The sequence below is a fragment of the Platichthys flesus genome, chromosome 6 (assembly GCF_949316205.1).
Source record: "Platichthys flesus chromosome 6, fPlaFle2.1, whole genome shotgun sequence".
NCBI lineage: Eukaryota > Metazoa > Chordata > Actinopteri > Pleuronectiformes > Pleuronectidae > Platichthys > Platichthys flesus.
This window is the reverse complement of record NC_084950.1, coordinates 24,785,010-24,805,447: the sequence shown is the minus strand read 5'-3', so window position 1 is coordinate 24,805,447 and position 20,438 is coordinate 24,785,010. Positions and strand designations below refer to the sequence as shown.

Genomic DNA, 20,438 nt, shown 5'->3' with positions numbered 1-20,438 from the left:
ATTCTGTTACATAAACAAAAAGATGAAGAGCTCTGGTATGATATTCACACTGACCTGGCGTAGAGGTCTTTCAGAGTGCTAAACTGTTTGGACATGGACTCGTTCTCACGTTCCTTCTCCTTCAGTGAATTCTTCACTTTGTCCATCTTGGCCTGCCATTTCTTACCCTCCTCCCACCGCAAAATCTCTTCTTTAGACTGCAAGACAAGTATGCACATATAGAATGACAATGCTACTATAAATACAATTCAGAACAGTTGGAAGTTTGTTTTCGGTCCAACGACTAAAGGAGTGACAGCTTAATTTGCAAGCTCGGTTTTGTGAATTGCCTTTACTAGTGTCTTTTGTTTTGTGATGTTGAATGGGGCTACTAGAAGTATGACAGCCACGAACGTGATAGAAAACAAGCTGAAATTAGACATGGCAGCTGATGACAACCCAGGATGGGAACATTATCTGAATTTTTCTTTATCAGAAATCACATGTAGTAAGTAATAAATTGTCTTACAGATTTTAACTATTGGAAACTGACTAGGAAAACCTAACTTGCATAAGAATGCATACATTCCAGCGTAGCTTTTCTTTACCCCCTGCGGTTTGTGTGACTCAAAGGTATGAGATATTTAGGATATAATTTTAATGGGAAAAAAACTGAGGTGTGGACATTTAATTATACACCTCAAGGTGCCTCAGAGGGATATTCCATCATAGGAAGAGATAAATTATGGTATTCTCATAAAGAAATGGAATACCATTTCTTCCTTCAGCCTCAGAGAGTTGATGGTGTAAAAATGAACATTCATCCTTGATATCTCTTATTTTAATCACCTCCTCTAGAAATTCACTTAAAACAGTTTTCTGAATTGAAGAAAATCCTTTCCAGATTTATTTGGCAGTGGAAGAAACCTTAAAGAATATTTAAAACCATGCAAATTCCAAAAGGAAGAGGGGGGCGCTGAGTTTATCCAAAGATTAAGATTTCAATATTTTGCCCCTAGTTTATTTATTGTGTTTATTGTATTAATAAACTAATTGATAAAATAAACAAGCTTATTTTAAACATCCATGCATGGCATGAGATATATGACTATATATAACTTTAGTTTATACTACATAATGTAAGAAATACTTAAAATCTCAAATTTGTATTGTTTATTTCACACAATTTAAGTACTTGTACTTTAGTATTTCCACTTCTTGCGACTTCATACTTCTACTCTGATACATTTCAGAGAGAATTGTTGAATTATTATTTATTATTTTTTTCCATTAAAAGATTCCAAACAAAAGATAATTTAATAAGCCCTTAAAATGCAATGTTAAATACTAATCCAGTGGTTTAGAAAATCTTTTGCTTCTGTAAAAGCAATATTTTGTTTTCTAACGCCTGTGTTATTAAAAGATTTTTCCCTCTAAAGTTCTCAAATGCTTTAATGATCCAGTATCTCACCACAAATTAGAAAGAGAAACAAGCTCTAACTTCCTCGTAAATAAACTGTTTAAAATGTATTTGGCTCTCGCTCCACCAGCTGTTTACACAACTGCGTCAATAGTAATGATCTCATGTCATAGAGCATAATAAAATAATATAATAATCGGTCAAACAAATACTTTTAATTTAAAACCTTAACTACAGATAACTAACCTATATCTGACGGTGTAGAGGGAGTGACATTTAAATATTTTAGCCCAGAAACGGCAGCAAATTGGAGCAAAAACTTTTTGCGATTGAACGTGCCCCTGAAAACATAAAACATTTGACCAGTTATGGACAGGAAGCAGATTGTCTACTTGGCAGTTGGTTTCTTAGTAACAGAAAATACAAATAACGTGGATCAGCAATGGTGAGAAGTCAGTTTTCAAACATGAATGTCAGAGAATAATATATATCATTGACAAAGCTTCTCTGCCCAGACGCCTTCACAACAACAACAACACAAGACTGAGCCACACTACTCGCATTGCTGATTCCATGTTCCCATCCGAATGTGCTGGTCACGCAGCCAGTGTGACCAGACACATTCACCGCTGGTTGAGGTTTAGTTGGTGTGACATACCACTGAAAGTGGGGACTGAAAATGATTTAGGGCTTAAGAAAAAAGTCAGCCAACGCTAATAGTGGAAGGCAGTATAAATTGCACTAATATAAACCATGCAATATCAGAGGCTGTCCAATGATAAAGACCTTAAAACAATATTAAATGTTGACTAAATTAATGTTCAAACCTTTCCATGATCATCTTTAACATGTTTCATTTCTGCCCTTTTGTCCAAGTCAGACTCCAGCCTCCTGATCTTCTTCTGCAGATTCTCGATTGTCGTCCCCTTCCCATCTGGTTCTGGTTGATTCTAATCATAAATACAGAGAAGAGAATTTTCATTCATGCACCTCACTGTTCTCAGACCGGGTCGGCCCACATGACATTATATTAAAGATATAAGAGGGAGATTAAGCTCAAGTCCTGAGAAACTAAGGAGTCCTGTACTGTACATGCTAGGTGACACTGATCCACAACAAAACCTTAAACAAGAAGAATTAAAGATCTTAGACAAATGAGTCAACTCTTGATGCATTCCTCAATTTAAAAAAGAATGCTGTGCAATAGTCTAGCAGGCTTTGCTTGTCTTTTTTTATATTTGATCATATCTCACGGTCTGAATGTCAATGCCTGAGTCAGAGGACCCCGATCACTTGACAACTTGATGCTATGCTGACGTCATGTGTCTGGTGATCACAAGGGTGGTGTTGAGCATACCACTGTATTATTACCAACAGCGACAACAATACGCACCAGTCAAAATGAGTTGCATCTTACAAACACTAACCTGCAGAGCGCTGCTGAGCCTCTTGGTTTGTTGCCTGAGCTCCAGAATTTCCTGCTCCTTCTCTTCCCTCTCAGCCTGCAGACGTCTCTGAGTTTTATGACTCCTCTGGAGGTCCTGGTTCAATTGGTCCACTTCGTCTTTCAGGGTCTTCTCCCGACCTTTCATTGCCTTGACAGTGTCCTTTGCAGCTTGAAGGTCCTCATTGAGTTCTTGCACCCGCAGCTTTGGAGAAGAGGGATTTAAGATATTTTCAGTACACAACTGAACTGTCCCCAACATCTACGATAACATCCAACAGGGGCATTAATTAGAGCTCAAGAACATACAAAGGATATTCTCCATCTTGCCCTATGTTCTAAAATGGGAAAGTATTTAGTTTAAAAAGGCATAGAGGGAATGATGTCTGATCTACTGAGCGGGCCACCTGGCTTTCATAGTACTGTCATTCAAGCCAGTAGCCAGACAGATCTACCTTTAGCCTCAGTGTAGCCTCAAGTTTGGCCTGTATTGTTGATTACAAGGACAAAACACTTAATGGCGCTAAGGTGCACAACTGAAGTTATGTCCCTAAGGGATATTTAACATCTTGTCTTATAATCTAATACAAAAAAATGTGCTAATCTTTTTCTTTCTTTACAACCAAGGCAATGAAAAATCCCAAACCTTAAATATCAACCAAATCAACAACATCAAGTATTATCTGTGTATCTATCCAAAGCCTGTGTTATATTTGTAAAAAATTTTGTATTTTCTATTCGTTTTCAAAGGATTATGTACTCATCAAAAAGAGGAAATGGGCTTGATTATGTGTCAAAAGGAAGAAGGCAAATACTCAGAGACCCACAAACACACTGCAGATTTTAGTTTTTTTATAGAATTTGGTAAAAATAACCAAAATAAAGAATATAACCCGATTTTTATGTTATTTGGTGGTTATGCTATCTGCTATATTTGTGTCTCGACTAATCAGTGCGTGTTTTTTCAATTGAGACAAAATAAATCATGATAAAGTTTTAAATCCTTACATGTCTGACTTAACCCCAACTTCCCTATAAGATGATTAAAGCAAACAACTTTTCATTATGTCAATAATTATGTCTGTGCAACAAGTCTGGCCTGTGTAATGTGTTCACCAACGTAACAGGGAACATTGTGACAGTAAATCAAATGAGACCTGTGTAAACCACCAGCAAACTTTCCATACATGTCGTCTATGAAATGTAACACACATGAAAACCTCACCTTCAGGTCTTTGGTGTGCTTGTCAATCAGCATCTGTACATTGAGGCTCTCTTCTTTTTGTGCAGCATTAGCTATGACTTGCTGCTCAGCAGCAGACGTCATCTCTGCCCGCAGCTCCAACAGAGCTTTACTGAGAGCCTGAGAGAAAACAGGGAACAAAGCGATGCCCTTAATGTTAAATGTGATAAGTTCAGTGGTAAAAAATGTTGTACTGTGTGTATCATTAAACCTGATCTCCAGATCTACTTAGTTGTTACTTGTTATGAAGCTGAAAAGCCCAAAAAGTTACATTCATAAGCTTCTTTCAAGTTTCCCAACAAGTAAATACTGGGTGAACAGCAAGAAAGCATCTAGACCAGGCAGCCACTCCATGAAACTGACCAAACACAGACAAAAGCACTTATTTGTTGTTGTATGAAGTACTTTGTGCAATGTGTCCACCTGTAATGCACATCTTTGGAAAGGGTTGAAACATAAGCACTTTGGGGGAAAGACGCCAACGAAAGAAAGCATTTCCTCATTCCTAAAGATATCTGGTTACTTTTTAAAGCAACAGGAGCAAACAATTTACCTTCATGAAACAGAAAAGTACATTAAAGTATTATGATAAATGAACAACCTTTAGCTGTTTCTCTTTCTGAGCGAGCTGAGCTTTGAGTCGTTCAACCAGGTTTTTCATGGTGTTACTGGGGGAGCGGATGTTGGCCTCCCTCTGGGCCTCCAGCTCAGTGCGGAGGTAGTTCATCTCCTTCTCCTTCAGGGCCAATTGGATTCCCTGATCCTCAGTCTCAGCAGTCAGACTCTTCACCTGGGAAATATGATGCTCATCTTTCCTGCAACAAAACCCCTCTGTTAGTTTGTCTTTATCAGAGATTTATGGCATAATTACATAACTTTTACTTTCCTGCAGAGGTTGTAGCCATGAGTAAATAAAACCCACTTAAAATGTATATACTAACTCTAAAGATTAGGTTGCAGCAAACAGGGGGGGAATAATACAAGCCAATACAAGGCTACAAATGCACACGTACATAGATTGTATGTTTAATGTTACTAGAAAAATTGAAACCGAGGCAAAGTATATGGTTTTCGAAAACTCTTGACATTGTATCAGGAGCGTTGTATCTGCTTGTGTATCAGATCAATATAAAACACTGTTCAGTTGCCGTCAGACAGAACAGATTATTTCCCTGCATAATTATACACAATGTTACTTTTAGTGTATGCCTTTTTAGCATGTCACATTTTAGGCCATTGCTCCTAGAGGCTCTCTTTAACCTGCTTTGCTTTTGCTGCTTCATATGAAACTTCTGAACCCTTAACATCAGGTGATCTTGAGTATCCCATCATTGTATAAACCCTCTTATTCAACATTGCCTGACATGACGAACTTGTTCTAAGCTGTGCTTAAGGCTGGTCAATACCCTGAGTGGAATATATGTGGAATAAATATCCGTAACAAAAGCAAAAATATGGCATCCTGTATTACTAAACCTGTTCTATTTACTGATTTAAAAGCAATGATTTTTTCCACAGTAAAAGCCCTATTTACTATTTAATACTATATTTAAGTTCTTCGAATAAACAACTGTTTAGAGTGAACTTTTGTGTGTATCGATTTTTAAATTACTGTAGTTATTAAAACAATGAAGATAAAGGTAATATAAAGGATTCTGATTCTAATATAATTTGACCTTCAGACTTAACCACTGACTCAAAATAAGAAAAAACTTCAGGGATAATTACTTTGATATGTCATCAGCGTGTCTCTTAGCCTGTGCTTCCATGGCGGTCCTCTGTCGCTGCAGCTCATCGGTGGTCAGCTTCAGCTTTTCATTAGCAGACGACAGCGAGAGGTCCAGCTCAGCCACGGTCTGCTCCAGCTCAGCCAGGCGCTCCAGATGCTTGGAGGTCGGCACTTTGATCGTGGGCTTCTTCATTAGCTCCTGGAAAAGGTTTACGGGAGCATTAAACAAAACACTTACAACAGTGCTCTAAGACTCTGGAACATCTTCTGAATTACATAGTTTTCTATGAAAAAAATGACATTATACAGACAGTATCCTTAGAAATACAATAAATGACCTGTTGTTATTCAAATAAGGCGTCTCTGGATATATATATATGAAAGCAATATCATTAACTACATGTACCATTGTTGTTCTGTATCAAAATTGTGATAGCTGAACTCTTTCAGCCCCATCTTCCCATTGTTTTGTCTGCCAAGGAAATTGGGTTTTCATCGGCATTACCGCTGCTCATCTGTCTTCATGTTAGTTAGCAGGATTACACATGAACAACTGGAATGATTACCAGGAAACTTGGTGTAAGAAAAAAATTCATGGATGTTGATGAAAAATATCCAGCATGTTTAAAGGACTTTTAAATGTGGTTTAACAAGGAGACTGTTTGGCTGGGGCAGAGGTATTCGCTCTCTGTGTGCCAGTTAATCTTATTTTATTTTATTCCACTTTCTGTGTGTAACTACAGGGACTGTGTATTGGTCTCTGAGAGTGGCCAAAAATTGGTAGTTCAGACTCAATCCTGTGTAGACTGCGTAGAGTTGACCCTGAAAATAAATAAATAAATAATTAAAACAAGAAGAGATAGAAATGCTTACCATTGCTGTCTGTTTGAAGCGGTCCAATGACGTGTCAGAGTGCAAGTCAAGCTTCTGATGTAGAATCCTGAGCTCCTCCTGATGTCTCTTTATCATCTCCTCTTGATCCTGGGATCAACAAGGTGTAGTTGGAGTGAAATATACATTTTGAAGTCTTTCCATCCATTATCTACACTGCTTATCTTATTTGAGGGTTGCAATGGGAACTGGAGCCATTCCCAGCTAATATTGGGAAAGAGGCGGGGTGCATCGCCGACAGGTTACCAGCATATCACAAGGCCAACATGCAGAGACACGCAAACGGGGGAATAACGCAGAAAGACCCCTCCCGAACTGGGAATCAAACGGGGAATCAAACCAGGAAACGTCTTGCTGTGGGTAAACACGACTCTACCGTGGCATAGTCAATTTAAAGTTTTTCTTCTCTATTTATTTAAGTGACAGACTGACAGTTTCCACACAACACCTACTCAGTCAAATGGTCATTAAAATGGGTACTACCCCACTTATACCTGCTGCTGGCTCCCCCTACCGGCCTCATCTGTCTAACACTCTCATCATCTCATTCAGACAATAATTACAGAGCACAGGCATCCTTTCCACATTATGACAGAAACGAATGCAACCTTGTGAATAAGGAATACAATGTTGGTGTTAGTGAGCCCCAAACCAGAGCCATTTTACGCTTGCACTCCTGACCATAAGCTTAATGTTTTATGTAAATTAATTCATATCAACTGAAGCCTGGTTTACTTTGACTACTTCGGTCCCATTGTGAGTCTTCTTTAATTTCTCTTCTCTTAAATTTAGCTTTTTTAATTCCAGCGAACAAAATAAAAGTGTGTGATGTAGACACTATTTTCTCCTCTAGTTTCATTTGCTTTTAATGTCAATGGCAGTAACAGTTAATGGGGGGTTTAATTACTATTGACCAAAGAACTGTGGATTTCCTGGGATCACCACCACATGTTTGTGGAAACTGCACTTGGTTATTACGTGTACTAGAGCTCTGTTTCTGATCATCTCTTCGTCTTTTTTTTAAGGGCAAAAAGTACTGTCCAAAGACTTCTGTCGTGAAGCAGAACATAAACAATGAAGCTGTTTCCAAATTGGATGAAAACCTTTCCTCCAGAAACCACTGGCTTAATCAAGTACATAGTTGATGATATAATTGGGAAAGTTAAGATCCACATTAAATAAAGTTGCTCCTCCACAAATAAATATCCATCGCTATAGAAAACTGCTCATTCATCCTTTATTCGTCATCTAGGAGATTGTAACTGGAGTACCTGAGAAGTCTATAAGAAAACTGTCTGTAATTCAAAGTGCAGCAGCTGGAGTCTTAACTATAACAGAGAGAACGGATCACATTACCCTGCAGATTAAGACACTGCAGCGGCTACCTGTACTATTTAGAGAACATTTTTAAGTTCTTTTACTAGTCAATAAAACTTTGAATGGCCTTGCTCCTCCATACATCAGAGATTTTATTTCATTTTATGTCCTTGCCAAATGACTCAGATCCTCCTGAGTTGTCTTTTAAATGTTCCTTATGTGTCCCATAAAAGTACCGCTGAGGCGGCCTTATGTTTTTTAGCCCTTGCTCTGCGGAGAATGTTACCGCTGGTAATGGTTAGAAATATTTTTTTTCATCTGGCTTTTCATTTGGATTATTGTTAAATCTTTACCTTAGTTTTTATCTAATAATATTTTCTTTCATTTAACTTAACTTGTATTTTCTAGTTGAGAATATACATTTTGTTAAGTTTAACATCTACTCCTCTTCTAATACCTATCTACTACTAAAGTACTTTTGACCAAATTCTATGACTATAAAGATTAAGCTTGTTGTTCCCCTTATAAAAAAAACTGGTGTAGACATCTTTGAGGTCACTGAGTTCTGGGAATTTCTCCCCCTAAACATTTCACATGGTTTCATTTAAATAATTTTACAAGGCTTAAAGAGGTGGGCCTGTGTATGGCAGGGCTGACATAAATTCACTCTCACATTCTCACCTACGAGAAATAAGGATCCCCAATTAACCTAAGCTGTATGTCTTTGGACTGTAAGAGGAAGCCGGAGTATCTTCATGCTGTGAAGTGACAGTACTAACCACTGCAACACACTGTGGCCACTTCTAAACACTACACAGGAGTCACTTAAGGATTAATAAAGGGGATTTGTTGCATTAGGAATCACTGCACGCCCAGCACTTCTACTTGCATCACTGTACCTCTCTGGCTTGAGCCAACTGGTTCTGGTATTTCTTTAATACGTCCTCCTTCTTTTCAAGTCGACCCTGGAGGTCTTTGATGGCCTGCTGAGCCAGCTTGAGGGCAGGCTGACAATCCGACTGGCCCTCCTCGTGCTTGGCGAGGTCAGCCAGGAGGCGTTCTCTGTTGGCAGCAGCTGGGAGCCGAAGACGCAACTCATTGATGACTTTATCCCTGGACACAATGTTCTGTTCTGCCTTCCACAGAGCCTCTGCTTTCTCTTTCAACTTCTGCATGTGAAGGATTATTCAAACAATATATGATGGGCTCGACATGGAAGGAATTCTTATGAGGAGGGATGGAGTACTATACCTCATCCAAACTTTTGCAGGTGGCCTGTGTGTCCAAGATGGTGCGGACATGCTCTCTGATTTTACCCAGAGCAAAGTCTAACTGATGAGCAAGAGGTAGACTGGGGTCTGGTAGGGAGCCGCTTCCTTCATCAAACTGCAAACAACCCAAACAAATGTCATTACATTATTTGTAAATATAATACATTTATCACTACACTAAATCCAAGTTTTATGACTGAACTTGAAAACTGAGAGAGAGCTGGAAAACTAATTTATCGCATTGCCATTATCTTTTATTGATTTCTTTGTCAACCACTTTAAACAGGAGCTTACCTTTTTCACACTGCTCACAATCTCATCTTGGTGTTTCTCATACTGATCCACTTGGCGCTGCAGCTCCACCTCTCGCTGATCCCACATGAGCTGGTGTTCTTCTTGAAGCTTGAGATGAAAAAGAGTTTTCTACTTTAGCCTTGTATGTTACATTACTGCTGATACACATAGTACTGAAAAGCTCCTTAACAAGTGTGGTTTCAATCGCGACACTTTTACCCAATTATTGTATTTGAGTCATGCCACATTCATCCAACTAAAAAACCTTGATTATAACTGATTATAAAATGTGTAAGCGTGTGTAAAAATCGTCACGTTTGTTTTTCCTCTCACAGTGTTTTGCTGCACATTATCCTCTTCCAGAGTCCGGATGTTTCGCTCCTGCTGCTCCACAAGGTTCTTCAGATACCTGATCTCCTCCTTCTGGACCATCAGTTCTCTACCTTTGCGCAGCTCCTGCAGACGAGCCTCTTCCATCTTCTTGTGCCATTCAGTTATCTGTTTGAATGAAGTTCTGTCAGACAACTCACGTTTGATCATGTAATATATTTATAACAACAGATTTAGTGTTTGGCGTCTAGGCTCCAACTTAATCACTCCCCCATATGATTACACAGGAATGATGGGGGTGATGAGCAAATACTTGTAACCCCCCGTTGGAGCCTATAGGTGGATGCTGGGCCTACAGGTGGATGCTGGGGTGGTGGAGGGACTGAAGCAACAGGTAGCAATACTGCAGCAGCAGTGCGAGCAAGAGGGGTTGATGGGAAATGTCTCTCTGGTTAAATAGACCACCTGATAAGGTGGGTGTGTATTATAGATGGTTGTGGAGATTGAGGTATGTCACATGATGTATGTCACGTGATGTATGTCACGTGATTGGCGCAGCGCAGCTCGAGTTGCCTGCCAGAACTAGCTCGCAGGCGTCGCCATAGTTGTGGGTAAGAAGTCCCAAATGTTATTCTTCCAATTTCAAGTACTTGTATTATTATGCTATAACATCATTTTTTAGTTTTAATATTTGTAAATGGTCTCTATTTATATAGCACTTTTCTAGTCTTCATCACCACTCAAAACTCTTTACAGTAATTTTTTTTCTGCATTCTCCCATTCACACACACATTTATACAGTACATTGAATCTATAGGCAGCACTGTTTTTTCTATGAGGGTCAATTTGGGGTTCAGTATCTTGCCCAAGGACCCTTCGGCATGCAGATTAGGAAGACATAGATCAAACCGCAGACCTTCTGGTTAGAGGACGAACGCTTTGTGTTTACGAATACAACATTTTCTGAACTGACCTTCTGGGCTCCTTTCACATCCTTCAGTGTTGAGATGAGCTCCTCCAGCCCTCGACTCCTCAGTTCCAGCTCCTCAACCCTGCCCTCTGCTCTTCTCCTCTCCTTCTCTGCCTTCCTCTTTTCCTCCTGGGCTTTCGCTCTGTCCTCTTGGAGGTTCATCATGGTCACAGAGAACTTTTCCTGCTGGGGGAGCGGCAGCGCTCCCGCAAACTGCCTCCGTAGTGATTGGATGGTTTGCCGCAGGTGCTTGGAGCGATTTCTGCCCTCCTGGCGGGCAAGGAACAGAGTGTGCTCGCTGGCATCCAGCCGCTGTTCAGCACGCAGCTTGTAGGCCTCCAACTTGTGAATGTGAGAGGTGGAAGCCTCCAGTTTGGCAAAGGCGGCTGACTCACTCAGCTGCAGAGCCACAATGTGCTGGTGGAGCTTCGCAATGAGGGCTTTCTCATCTGAATGTGACTGAGGGACAGAGACAACACTGAAGACGAGGGTTTTCACACAACTCACAAATACTAATGAACAGTATTTACAGTTTGCTACACAAACAGGTTTGTGTGTGTTTGGATTACTTAAGTATACAAATTCAGCTCTCCAATAATGATTATACTATAATATAATGATATGAATTCTCACACATTCTTAAGTACCTAAAGTTGTGACAGCTGATTCACCGTGTGAGAATAAACAGGATGTAAAAACATGTCAACTTTAATGGGAAACTAAACTAAAGTCAAATTAATTTAAAGTAGATTAGAGATTTTACAGAATCGTAATACTGCTGACTAGACCGGCAAGAGTAAACACTTTGTTTGAATATATATATATTTTAAACAATTACCTGGAAGTCCATTATTTGTCTCCTCAGAACTTCTACCTCCATCTGATTGGACTGTTGTCTCGCTTGTAGAGCAGACGCCTGCATCACAGCCACATCAGACACCTCTTGAAGCCTGTGCAAAAAAAGAGGAAAAAAACACATTACATACTTAACGAAATGTAAAATTAGACCTAATGTCTTTCCTGGCATATTAACTGGTACACAACACTTACAAGAGTGCAAAGGCAAGTGTCACAGCTTCCAACCATAAAATTAAATTAAATAAGAAGTAGGTGACATATAAATCAAACCACATTTATTTTTAAAACCCATAATCACAATTTGTCACATAGGGCTTAAACAAGGTGTGACATCCTCTGCCCATCTTGACCCTCAACAAGAGTTAGGACAAACAACTAAAAAATCCTTTTAACAGGGTAATAGAATGTAGAAATCTCAGAGAGCCACGTGTGAGGGATCCCTCTTCCAGGACGGAGAGAAGTGCAATACATGCCATGTTTAAAGGAGAACATCAGAAAGATAAGGCTATTAGCAGCATAGATTAGAATAAACACTTTGTAGCATAACTGAAGATCAATGAATTGATGGATAATTGTCAGTAGTGGTCGCATATCTGAGGAGAAATATTGTATATCAAGCAGGCTTGTTGTAATCATATAAGATAGAGGCACAATGTGTCCTGCACCACACTGAAGAACCATCTACTCAGCTGACGTCCTCTGGATACATAATGAACCCTACAGTGTTTCATATCCATTGATTTAATTGGTGCCACAAAATATCTACCAACACATACAAACACAATATGCTCATCTTTGGATTCCACCAAGATTCCCTCATAATTCTCAGAGAATTTCTCAGAGAACTTTCCATCTCGCAATGTTAAAGAAAGTCAAATATTGGATTCTACCCATAACCTCCTTGGCAGATGTAGTGATTCCATTTCATGATGATGTCATCATGATGTAAATATACCATATTATACAGTGTCTCTAATCTTATTGATTGCTAAAGTCAATACATTGCTCCACTAAATGGCATTTTCTGACTTCATAGTGATAACATGATGATCACTTATCTACCAGGTTGTAGAAAATTATTTTCTGATCAACACAACATTAAGGTCATTAATGAGAACATTAATGATTTATCTCAGGCCTGCAGATTGTTAAACTTACTTAGAAACCTTGATGTGGAGCTCAGCCTCAGCCTTCTCCAGCTCTGTGATCCTTGCTCTATCAGCATCGCTCACAGCTTTACTGATGCTGTCTGCCAGCTCATCTCTCAGCTCCCGCTCGATCCTCTGGGCGTCTACGTTCATACGGGTCAACTGAGGAAAAAGAATATTATTACTGCTTGATAAAATTCTTGGAATTACAAATTCTTGGAAAAACTGCTCTTAATGACTACGAATTTGGCACAGACACTCTTGTTGCAGAATAGCGTTGTTGTTTTTGGAATTTATGTATGAACCAAAATGATGAAACAATTAAATACTTGTTCCCATCACACTATCGCATAAACATACTCTTCATTTGTAGAAACCAAAACAAATATCTTTATCATAAGACTGCGTATCTGGTGTATGCGGGAAATTTGTGGCCTTTATCATCAAGCTCTATTTATTGAAAAAACAATCACATTGACTCACTTGCGTGAGAGAAAGTCATCAGTCTTCTTTCTTGAATACCCTTACCTCTGCAAACTTGGCCTCCAGCTCTAAGTTGCGCTCTTCCATTTGTCTGAGGGAATTCCTCACATGTTCAAACATTCTGTTGGCATGCTCCGCTCTCTGCCTCTCGTTCAGCTCCTTCATCTCAAGAGTGGTGATTCGTCTGGCAGTAGATGCCATTTCATTGTTGGCCAATGCCTTGCTTGCCTTATCCATTCCATTTTCACCTCCTGATATTAAGTAGAAAACATCATTAGAGATATCATGGCTGGGAGTTGAGCTAAACAATTCTTTTGTTCCATCAAAGCAATTAAGACCTATTCTTAGTCCAAAATTAAACGCTGCTGATGCAGCCGATGCTGACCAGATTATATTTGTAGGAGTTCTGAAGGACATATTTGTTTATGACGTCATTTTACTGAATATACTATATGTTGATAAGAATAATGGCCATAACCTCATATTGTAAAAGACTACGCATTTTCCCTCTGAATCCCACAGGAAGGAAATGGTGAAAGATATGTGTATGCAAAGCAAGCATAGTGTGTCAAGGTTAAACTGCACGGGTAGCCATGCTGCAGACACAGCAAGAAAATGTTATATTCACCTCTTCGCTCACACATTACACACAGCGCATGTGTGTCAGCGCTCTAACGCTGTTTGACTTTCACTAAACGACATTTAAAAAAACACGATATAAAGACATTCAATTAAATAAAAATGGCTGAACTTGATATAATGAGCACTATCCCCCTTTTACCAGTTGAACTGATGTTCTCCCATGCCTGCTCCAACGTATTTATTTTCTCCTTAGTGATCTCCAGCTCTTTATTCATGGCAGAAATTTGTTCCCGGAGAGACTCATTTTCACTCTGAGGCAGGAACAAAACAGAAATATCCTTACTATTATTCAACTACAAATGTAGGTATATTAAAGATGTAATGACTGCCATGTTTTAATACCTCCAAATGTTCGAGATTGTTGGTTCTCTGTATGAGGCAGCTGTCCCTCTGCAGCATGTCTCTGTACTTGACTGTGAGTTCTGTGTACTGTTTGTTAGCCTTCTCCAGGTTTGATGAGGGCACACTATCATCCAAGGCCTTTTGCAGTGCTGCTATCTGATATGAAGCCATTTCCTGTGCACAAAACAAAGAGCAGTATATGTTAGTAATAATGACCGATGCCAACACAACCTTTGCTTGTGATGTTTAAAAGGAGTGTTACTTTTACATTCCTTTTCAAAAATATATATATTTACCACAACATTTTCTGCAGCATTTGGACTGTAACAGGTATGTATTATGTATTATACGTAAAATGTAAAAGTTTTCGTATTAAGAAAAATAAAATTCCAAAACCAATATGTCTGGTTCGTATCAGCTGATGTTATCTGTAAAGTAATTATTGATCGGGCTCTAAATGAAATGTTCTCGGCCTAACTTGACTTGTGATCACCCTAAATTAGAGTCTAAATTTTCTAAATCTCTAAAACCTAAAATCTCTAAAATAGTTAAAATGGCCCCAGGTTGATACATATTATAATTTCTGTATAGCAGAAGTCCTTTACATTTTAATTTCCATTATGAAAATAATATAAGGCTCAGTCAACTATGCTAAATGCAGCCTTTTCTTTTGAACCTGCACATTTTTTTTATTTAAGTAGTTATCTGTTATTAGAGGAAGCTATTGAAGACCAAACAACACATACTTTCACTAAACACATTATCGTTAAATAAAACTGCTTCATTTAAAAAAAGAAGAGAAAATTGCTCTTCAACTCTGGATAGATTATGTGAGAGTTGGTTTCTGTATTAGGTAATTTGTTTGGTTATAAAATAGTTTTTGCTTGATTCTCTGTACCTTGTATCTCTGCAGGTAGCCTATCCTCTGAGTGACCGAAGCTTGCATACGGATGCTGTCGTCCTGTAGCTTGTTGTTCTCCTTGCGCAAGTGCTGTTCCTGCTCCAGTAGGGTGGTGTAGCGCCGTGTCAGTTTCTTTTCATTCACCTTCAGCACAGTCAACTTTCGCAACGCTTCACTCAATTGTCTCCGGACTTCCACTGGATCCTTTTCAAGCATGTCTAACAGCTCCTGATGGTTGAAATAGATACATGCACCAATGAAACGGTTTGATCCACTGTGAAATTTCAATGGGGGAGTCAACATGAGGTAAAATAAGCAAAGTGAAGCACAGCAGGTTATCTTTCACTGCTTTTACAAAGGCTTTAAAAAACCATGTGTAGACACCAAAGGTCAAAACTCAAATCATTCTTCTCGTAAGGTATTCTGTGCCATCCTAAATTCTCAGGGGTCTCGTCATATTTTTAACTGGAAGACAGGTCACTGGTTTGTTCCCACTATACTTTTTTCATGTTCAGCCAGTAAGAAGAAAGCATCAGACGGACACAAAACAACATGGACATAAGAGATTGGGAGAGATTTATCTGTAATACATTCAGTTCCTTATTGCAGGTTTTTAAGTGTTTTGATGTGTATGTGTGTGTGTGTGTGTGTGTGTGTGTGAGAGTGTGTGTGTCTTTGTGTGAATATTTCAGACTGTAAAGCACTTTATGTGAGACACATAAATGCAGTGCACCTTGCAGCCTTTAATTTCCATTAACATTTTTTTGGTCTGACTTACGTTGAACTCTTGGATTTTAACAGCGTCCACCTGCTTCTGTTCCTCTAGTTTGTCCTTCACATCTTCAAATGTCTGTTTCTCCTTCTGCCACTCAGCCTTTTCACTGAGCGATAAAAACACACAATAAAAACATTGATAAAAGGGACTGGCAGCACAGCCGCCTGCCCCCATATAAAAGACTATCTTAAATTTTGCACTTCAGGTCACAAACCTCATATTAACTTGTGAGAAACTTTATTGTTACCCACCTCAGGTATTCTTTATAGAGGAGTCCTTGTTGGTGGCTGATAACAGCAAACTTCTCTTTGTATTCTTCCAATGTTGTTTCAAGTGTCTTGCTTTTGTCCTCCCTGTTTTTGAGCTCCTGATTCATTGAAATATTATTATTTAATTGAGAGTCAAGTGATGTAGTTGATTTATATTTTAGGTATTTTCGTGCAAGTCTTCAGAAGATGGCAACACTGACCTGAAGAAGTCGAACAACATACTCATTTAAGGAACTGATGACCTCAGTGCTACTGGGCTCCAGGCTCTCAGGGAGGGTCAGGGGTCGGAGAGCTAGTCCACTGCATTTTGACTTCCTAAGCAGCTCCAATTCACCTTCAAGTTGTCTAACCTGAGAAGCACAGATACTTTTTTAACCTCAATACCCATTTCTGTTTATGTAATCTGTATATAACGGCAGTTACATAATAAAAGGTTTGAACAATAATACAGCATTACTCCAAACTGCTAAGCAAGAGTCATTGTCAACCACCTGATGCCTACAATACTGTTTGTCCTTCAAACAAAGACAAACAGTACTGTAGGCATCAGGTGGTTTTTATAAAAATGCAAGTGCCATTCAAATACATTTTTGTGAGACATAAATCACCAAAGCCAAGCACACTTATAAACAGAGAAATGAGAATAAAATGTACAACAGTATTCAAGAGCAAGCGAGGAGCAAGAAAAAAGACACAAAAAACGCAAAGTAGTATAACAGAATTAGAACTTCAAGATGAGCTTGATAGCTGCCTAAAGGACAGCCTTTGATACATGGCAAGGCTTTCAGATTCTAAGAGGAGAGATCCAACTAACATTTAGCTGATTCATGTTCAGGATAAAAAAATACTAATTTGTGTTTCATTGAAACTGAATGCAAGATGAAAAGATTGTTTACCCCATTTCTTCTATTATAGGAAACAGGAGCAAAAAATGTAAAACACAGAGAACACTGGCTCTCTAAAGAAATATTCCAGCTATGCTAATTGCTCTCAGAGACTGTACACCGTGTCTATCAATCTTCATTATGTAAATTAGAAAATTGTGCGTGGTTAACTACTCTCATGTGAAATATTCATGCTTTGGATTTCAAAAAGAGAGTTGCGACACACAGTTGAAAGCATTTGGAGTTGGCTTTAAATAACCAGCCTTCAATGGCGGCTTGACTTTGAAAAACCTGTCAAATGATATTTATGTGTATGGCAAGAGAAACTTGAGCCGCCACAATTCACGCATGTGAATCAAGCACCCTGCAGAGCAGAAGCAAGGCTATGTTTGGTGTCAGCTAACAATAGGGTTGGAAAAATCCTTAATTTAGTTTATGCTGTTAAGAAATGAAAAGCATCAGAGGGGCAATATATAGCCAGCACCCTGTGCATATTTTACATGGGCTACTATAAAGAAACTTAATAAACATGTAGAAATAGAGAAAGCATATTTTTTGTGTGAACTAATAATTTTGTAGTTCTCTGTTGAATATTAAACAAATTCCGTCTATATGGGTACTTGAATTAATAAATGTGTAGTTAAAAGATGTGCTGACTCTATTTAAATAAATAATTATGATCAGGGTGCCCTTTTTTCCCTGATTGAGCACCTGCCCCCCTCCCCTAAAATGTCTGTGTGTGGCCCTGGTCTGGATGTACCTTTTCTTTTGCTCTGGCGAGCTGACCAAAGCTGCTTGTGGCCTCCTCCCGGGCCAATTTCAGTTCCTGTCTCAGTTCTTCGTTTCTTCCTAAGAGCTGATGAAGTTGGGGCTTGAGGTGCAGGGTTGACTCAGACTGCCCACTCATGTTGACATCTATTGCCTGTGGAAGAAGATGACAGTTGAATCTCAATTGAAACAAATGTAAATATTTGATGATAAAATATCCCTGTTTGTGAAATAGAAAGGACAAGGGTCCGCATCACAGCTCCTCCACTATCATATTCGCTTACTGTTTAGACTTGTACATAAAATAAACAGATTTTGCTCAAAATCGCACCACCGACAGCAAATATCACATTAATATCACTATTTGTGATTGTGGGTATTTCTCGCTACTTCCTCTTGTAATACACAGATCTGATGAAATTTGTTGTTTAGTTGCTATGTGACCAGCCCTCTGCCTCACCAAGAAACTGAAATACCTGGGAGGGGAGTATGCCCATTGTTTTCAAGGCAGCAGATCTAACTGTAAAAGCACTGTACTTAAGCGTGATACTCAAACCCACTGCCACTGCGAACGACTGAAAGAACAAGATCAAGAAGTGGCGGTAATGAGTTTAGTCTGTCAGGTGTCTGGGCTCAGCCTTAGAAATAGGGTGAGGAGGTTATACATCCAGAGTAGCTCTGAGTAGAACCGCTGCTCTTTCACCTTGAAAGGGGAAATTTGAAGTGGTTCAGGCATCAAGTCCGGATGCCTTCTCTGTGCCTGGAAAGAAGGGCTTGGGAGAGGGACGTCTGGGATACCATACTAGGACCACATAAGTGGAGGACAATAGATGGATACACATAACACAGATTTTATTGTTTTCTAATGTTGCCTTTACATGTGTAATGTGACTGTACTAGTTCAATCATGCCTAAGATAGAAGTCAACTAGTTTAACTAGCTCAAGTTGGGTGATACTGATAACCTTGAGATTGCAGAATTCTTGACACATTCAAGTCGGCAATGTGGGAACATTTTCATTAGCCCCGAACTGTGGCTCAACATCCAAGAGCTGAATGAAACTGTGGATTTGGAAATCCATAATAATATTTCCATTCTGCTTTAATAAGACAGACTAATGGCTTATTGGAGAAAGAGGCTAGATATATGTCATACAACTGGCACGTTCTGAATTTTTTAAGGGGGGTGAGGATTGTGTATCTCTTTTTTAAAGCTCATTACAATAACATCCTTCAGGTAAAAAATGTATCGCACAAAGATGCATTTAAATGATATGCCATTATGTAAAAATGTCAAAAGTAATGCAAGACAAAATGCAACACAAATGCAAATAAAATACCAGAGTTATTCATGAGAAATTTGTTAAAACTTGCAAGATCGTTTTTGCTTAAGAAAGGTCTGAACTGCCGAAACTTTAAGCTGGATGGAGAGAACCTGTGGAAGTTTAGCGTCATGGTTGAAAATATAAACACGTACTGAAAACACATTTACTGATGCTGAACAACTGAATTAAATAATTGGATATATACATTGTTCATCATCTCATCTCATCGTCATCCGCTTATCCGGGGTCGGGTCGCGGGGGGAGCAGCTCAAGCAGGGGGCCCCAGACTTCCCTTTCCCGGGCCACATTGACCAGCTCTGACGGGGGGATCCCGAGGCGTTCCCAGGCCAGTGTTGAGATATAATCTCTCCACCTAGTCCTGGGCCTTCCCCGAGGTCTCCTCCCCACTGGACGTGCCTGGAAAACCTCCCAAGGGAGGCGCCCAGTGGGCATCCTTACCAGATGCCCGAACCACCGCAGCTGACTCCTTTCTAAGTAAAGGAGCAGCGGCTCTAATCCGAGTTCCTCACGGATTACTGAGCTTCTCAACCTATCCCTAAGGGACACGCCAGCCACCCTTCTGAGAAAACTCATCTCGGCCGCTTGTACCCGCGATCTCATCCTTTCGGTCATCACCCAGCCCTCATGACCATAGGTGAGGATAGGAATGAAGATCGACCGGTAGATCGAGAGCTTTGCCTTGCGGCTCAGCTCTCTTTTCGTTACAACGGTGCGGTAAAGCGAAGGCAATACCGCCCCCGCTGCTCCGATTCTCCGGCCAATCTCACGCTCCATAGTACCCTCACTCGCGAACAAGACCCCGAGGTACTTGAACTCCTTCACTTGGGCTAAGGACTCATTTCCTACCCGGAGTAAGCAATCCATCGGTTTCCTGCTAAGAGTCATGGCCTCAGATTTAGCGGTGCTGATCCTCATCCCAGCCGCTTCACACTCGACCGCCAAGCGATCCAGTGAGTGCTGAAGGTCACAAGCCGATGATCCAATGAGGACCACATCATCTGCAAAAAGCAGTGACGAGATCCTCAGACCACCGAACTGCAACCCCTCCCCACCACGACTACGCCTCGATATCCTGTCCATGTATATCACAAACAGGATTGGTGACAAGGCTCAGCCCTGGCGGAGACCAGCACCC

General features: G+C 39.8%; 1 protein-coding gene across 2 annotated transcripts in view; it reads right to left on the bottom strand.

The window, feature by feature from the left end:
• The window catches only part of cep290 (centrosomal protein 290), a 50,468-nt gene that overhangs the window by 9,775 nt on the left and 20,255 nt on the right, over positions 1-20,438 (bottom strand). For both annotated transcript variants that reach the window (XM_062389425.1, XM_062389426.1), the window contains exons 19-40: positions 17,951-18,112; positions 16,507-16,656; positions 16,289-16,404; positions 16,041-16,143; positions 15,260-15,490; positions 14,362-14,535; positions 14,159-14,270; positions 13,423-13,628; positions 12,905-13,056; positions 11,727-11,838; positions 10,892-11,347; positions 9,922-10,086; positions 9,589-9,696; positions 9,275-9,409; positions 8,923-9,192; positions 6,689-6,796; positions 5,815-6,014; positions 4,688-4,901; positions 4,069-4,206; positions 2,827-3,048; positions 2,227-2,349; positions 55-197 (exon numbers count right to left, since the gene is read on the bottom strand). In XM_062389425.1, the coding sequence (XP_062245409.1) occupies positions 55-197; positions 2,227-2,349; positions 2,827-3,048; positions 4,069-4,206; positions 4,688-4,901; positions 5,815-6,014; positions 6,689-6,796; positions 8,923-9,192; positions 9,275-9,409; positions 9,589-9,696; positions 9,922-10,086; positions 10,892-11,347; positions 11,727-11,838; positions 12,905-13,056; positions 13,423-13,628; positions 14,159-14,270; positions 14,362-14,535; positions 15,260-15,490; positions 16,041-16,143; positions 16,289-16,404; positions 16,507-16,656; positions 17,951-18,112 (3,800 nt within the window). The remainder of the gene's footprint in view (positions 1-54; positions 198-2,226; positions 2,350-2,826; positions 3,049-4,068; positions 4,207-4,687; positions 4,902-5,814; positions 6,015-6,688; positions 6,797-8,922; positions 9,193-9,274; positions 9,410-9,588; positions 9,697-9,921; positions 10,087-10,891; positions 11,348-11,726; positions 11,839-12,904; positions 13,057-13,422; positions 13,629-14,158; positions 14,271-14,361; positions 14,536-15,259; positions 15,491-16,040; positions 16,144-16,288; positions 16,405-16,506; positions 16,657-17,950; positions 18,113-20,438) is intronic.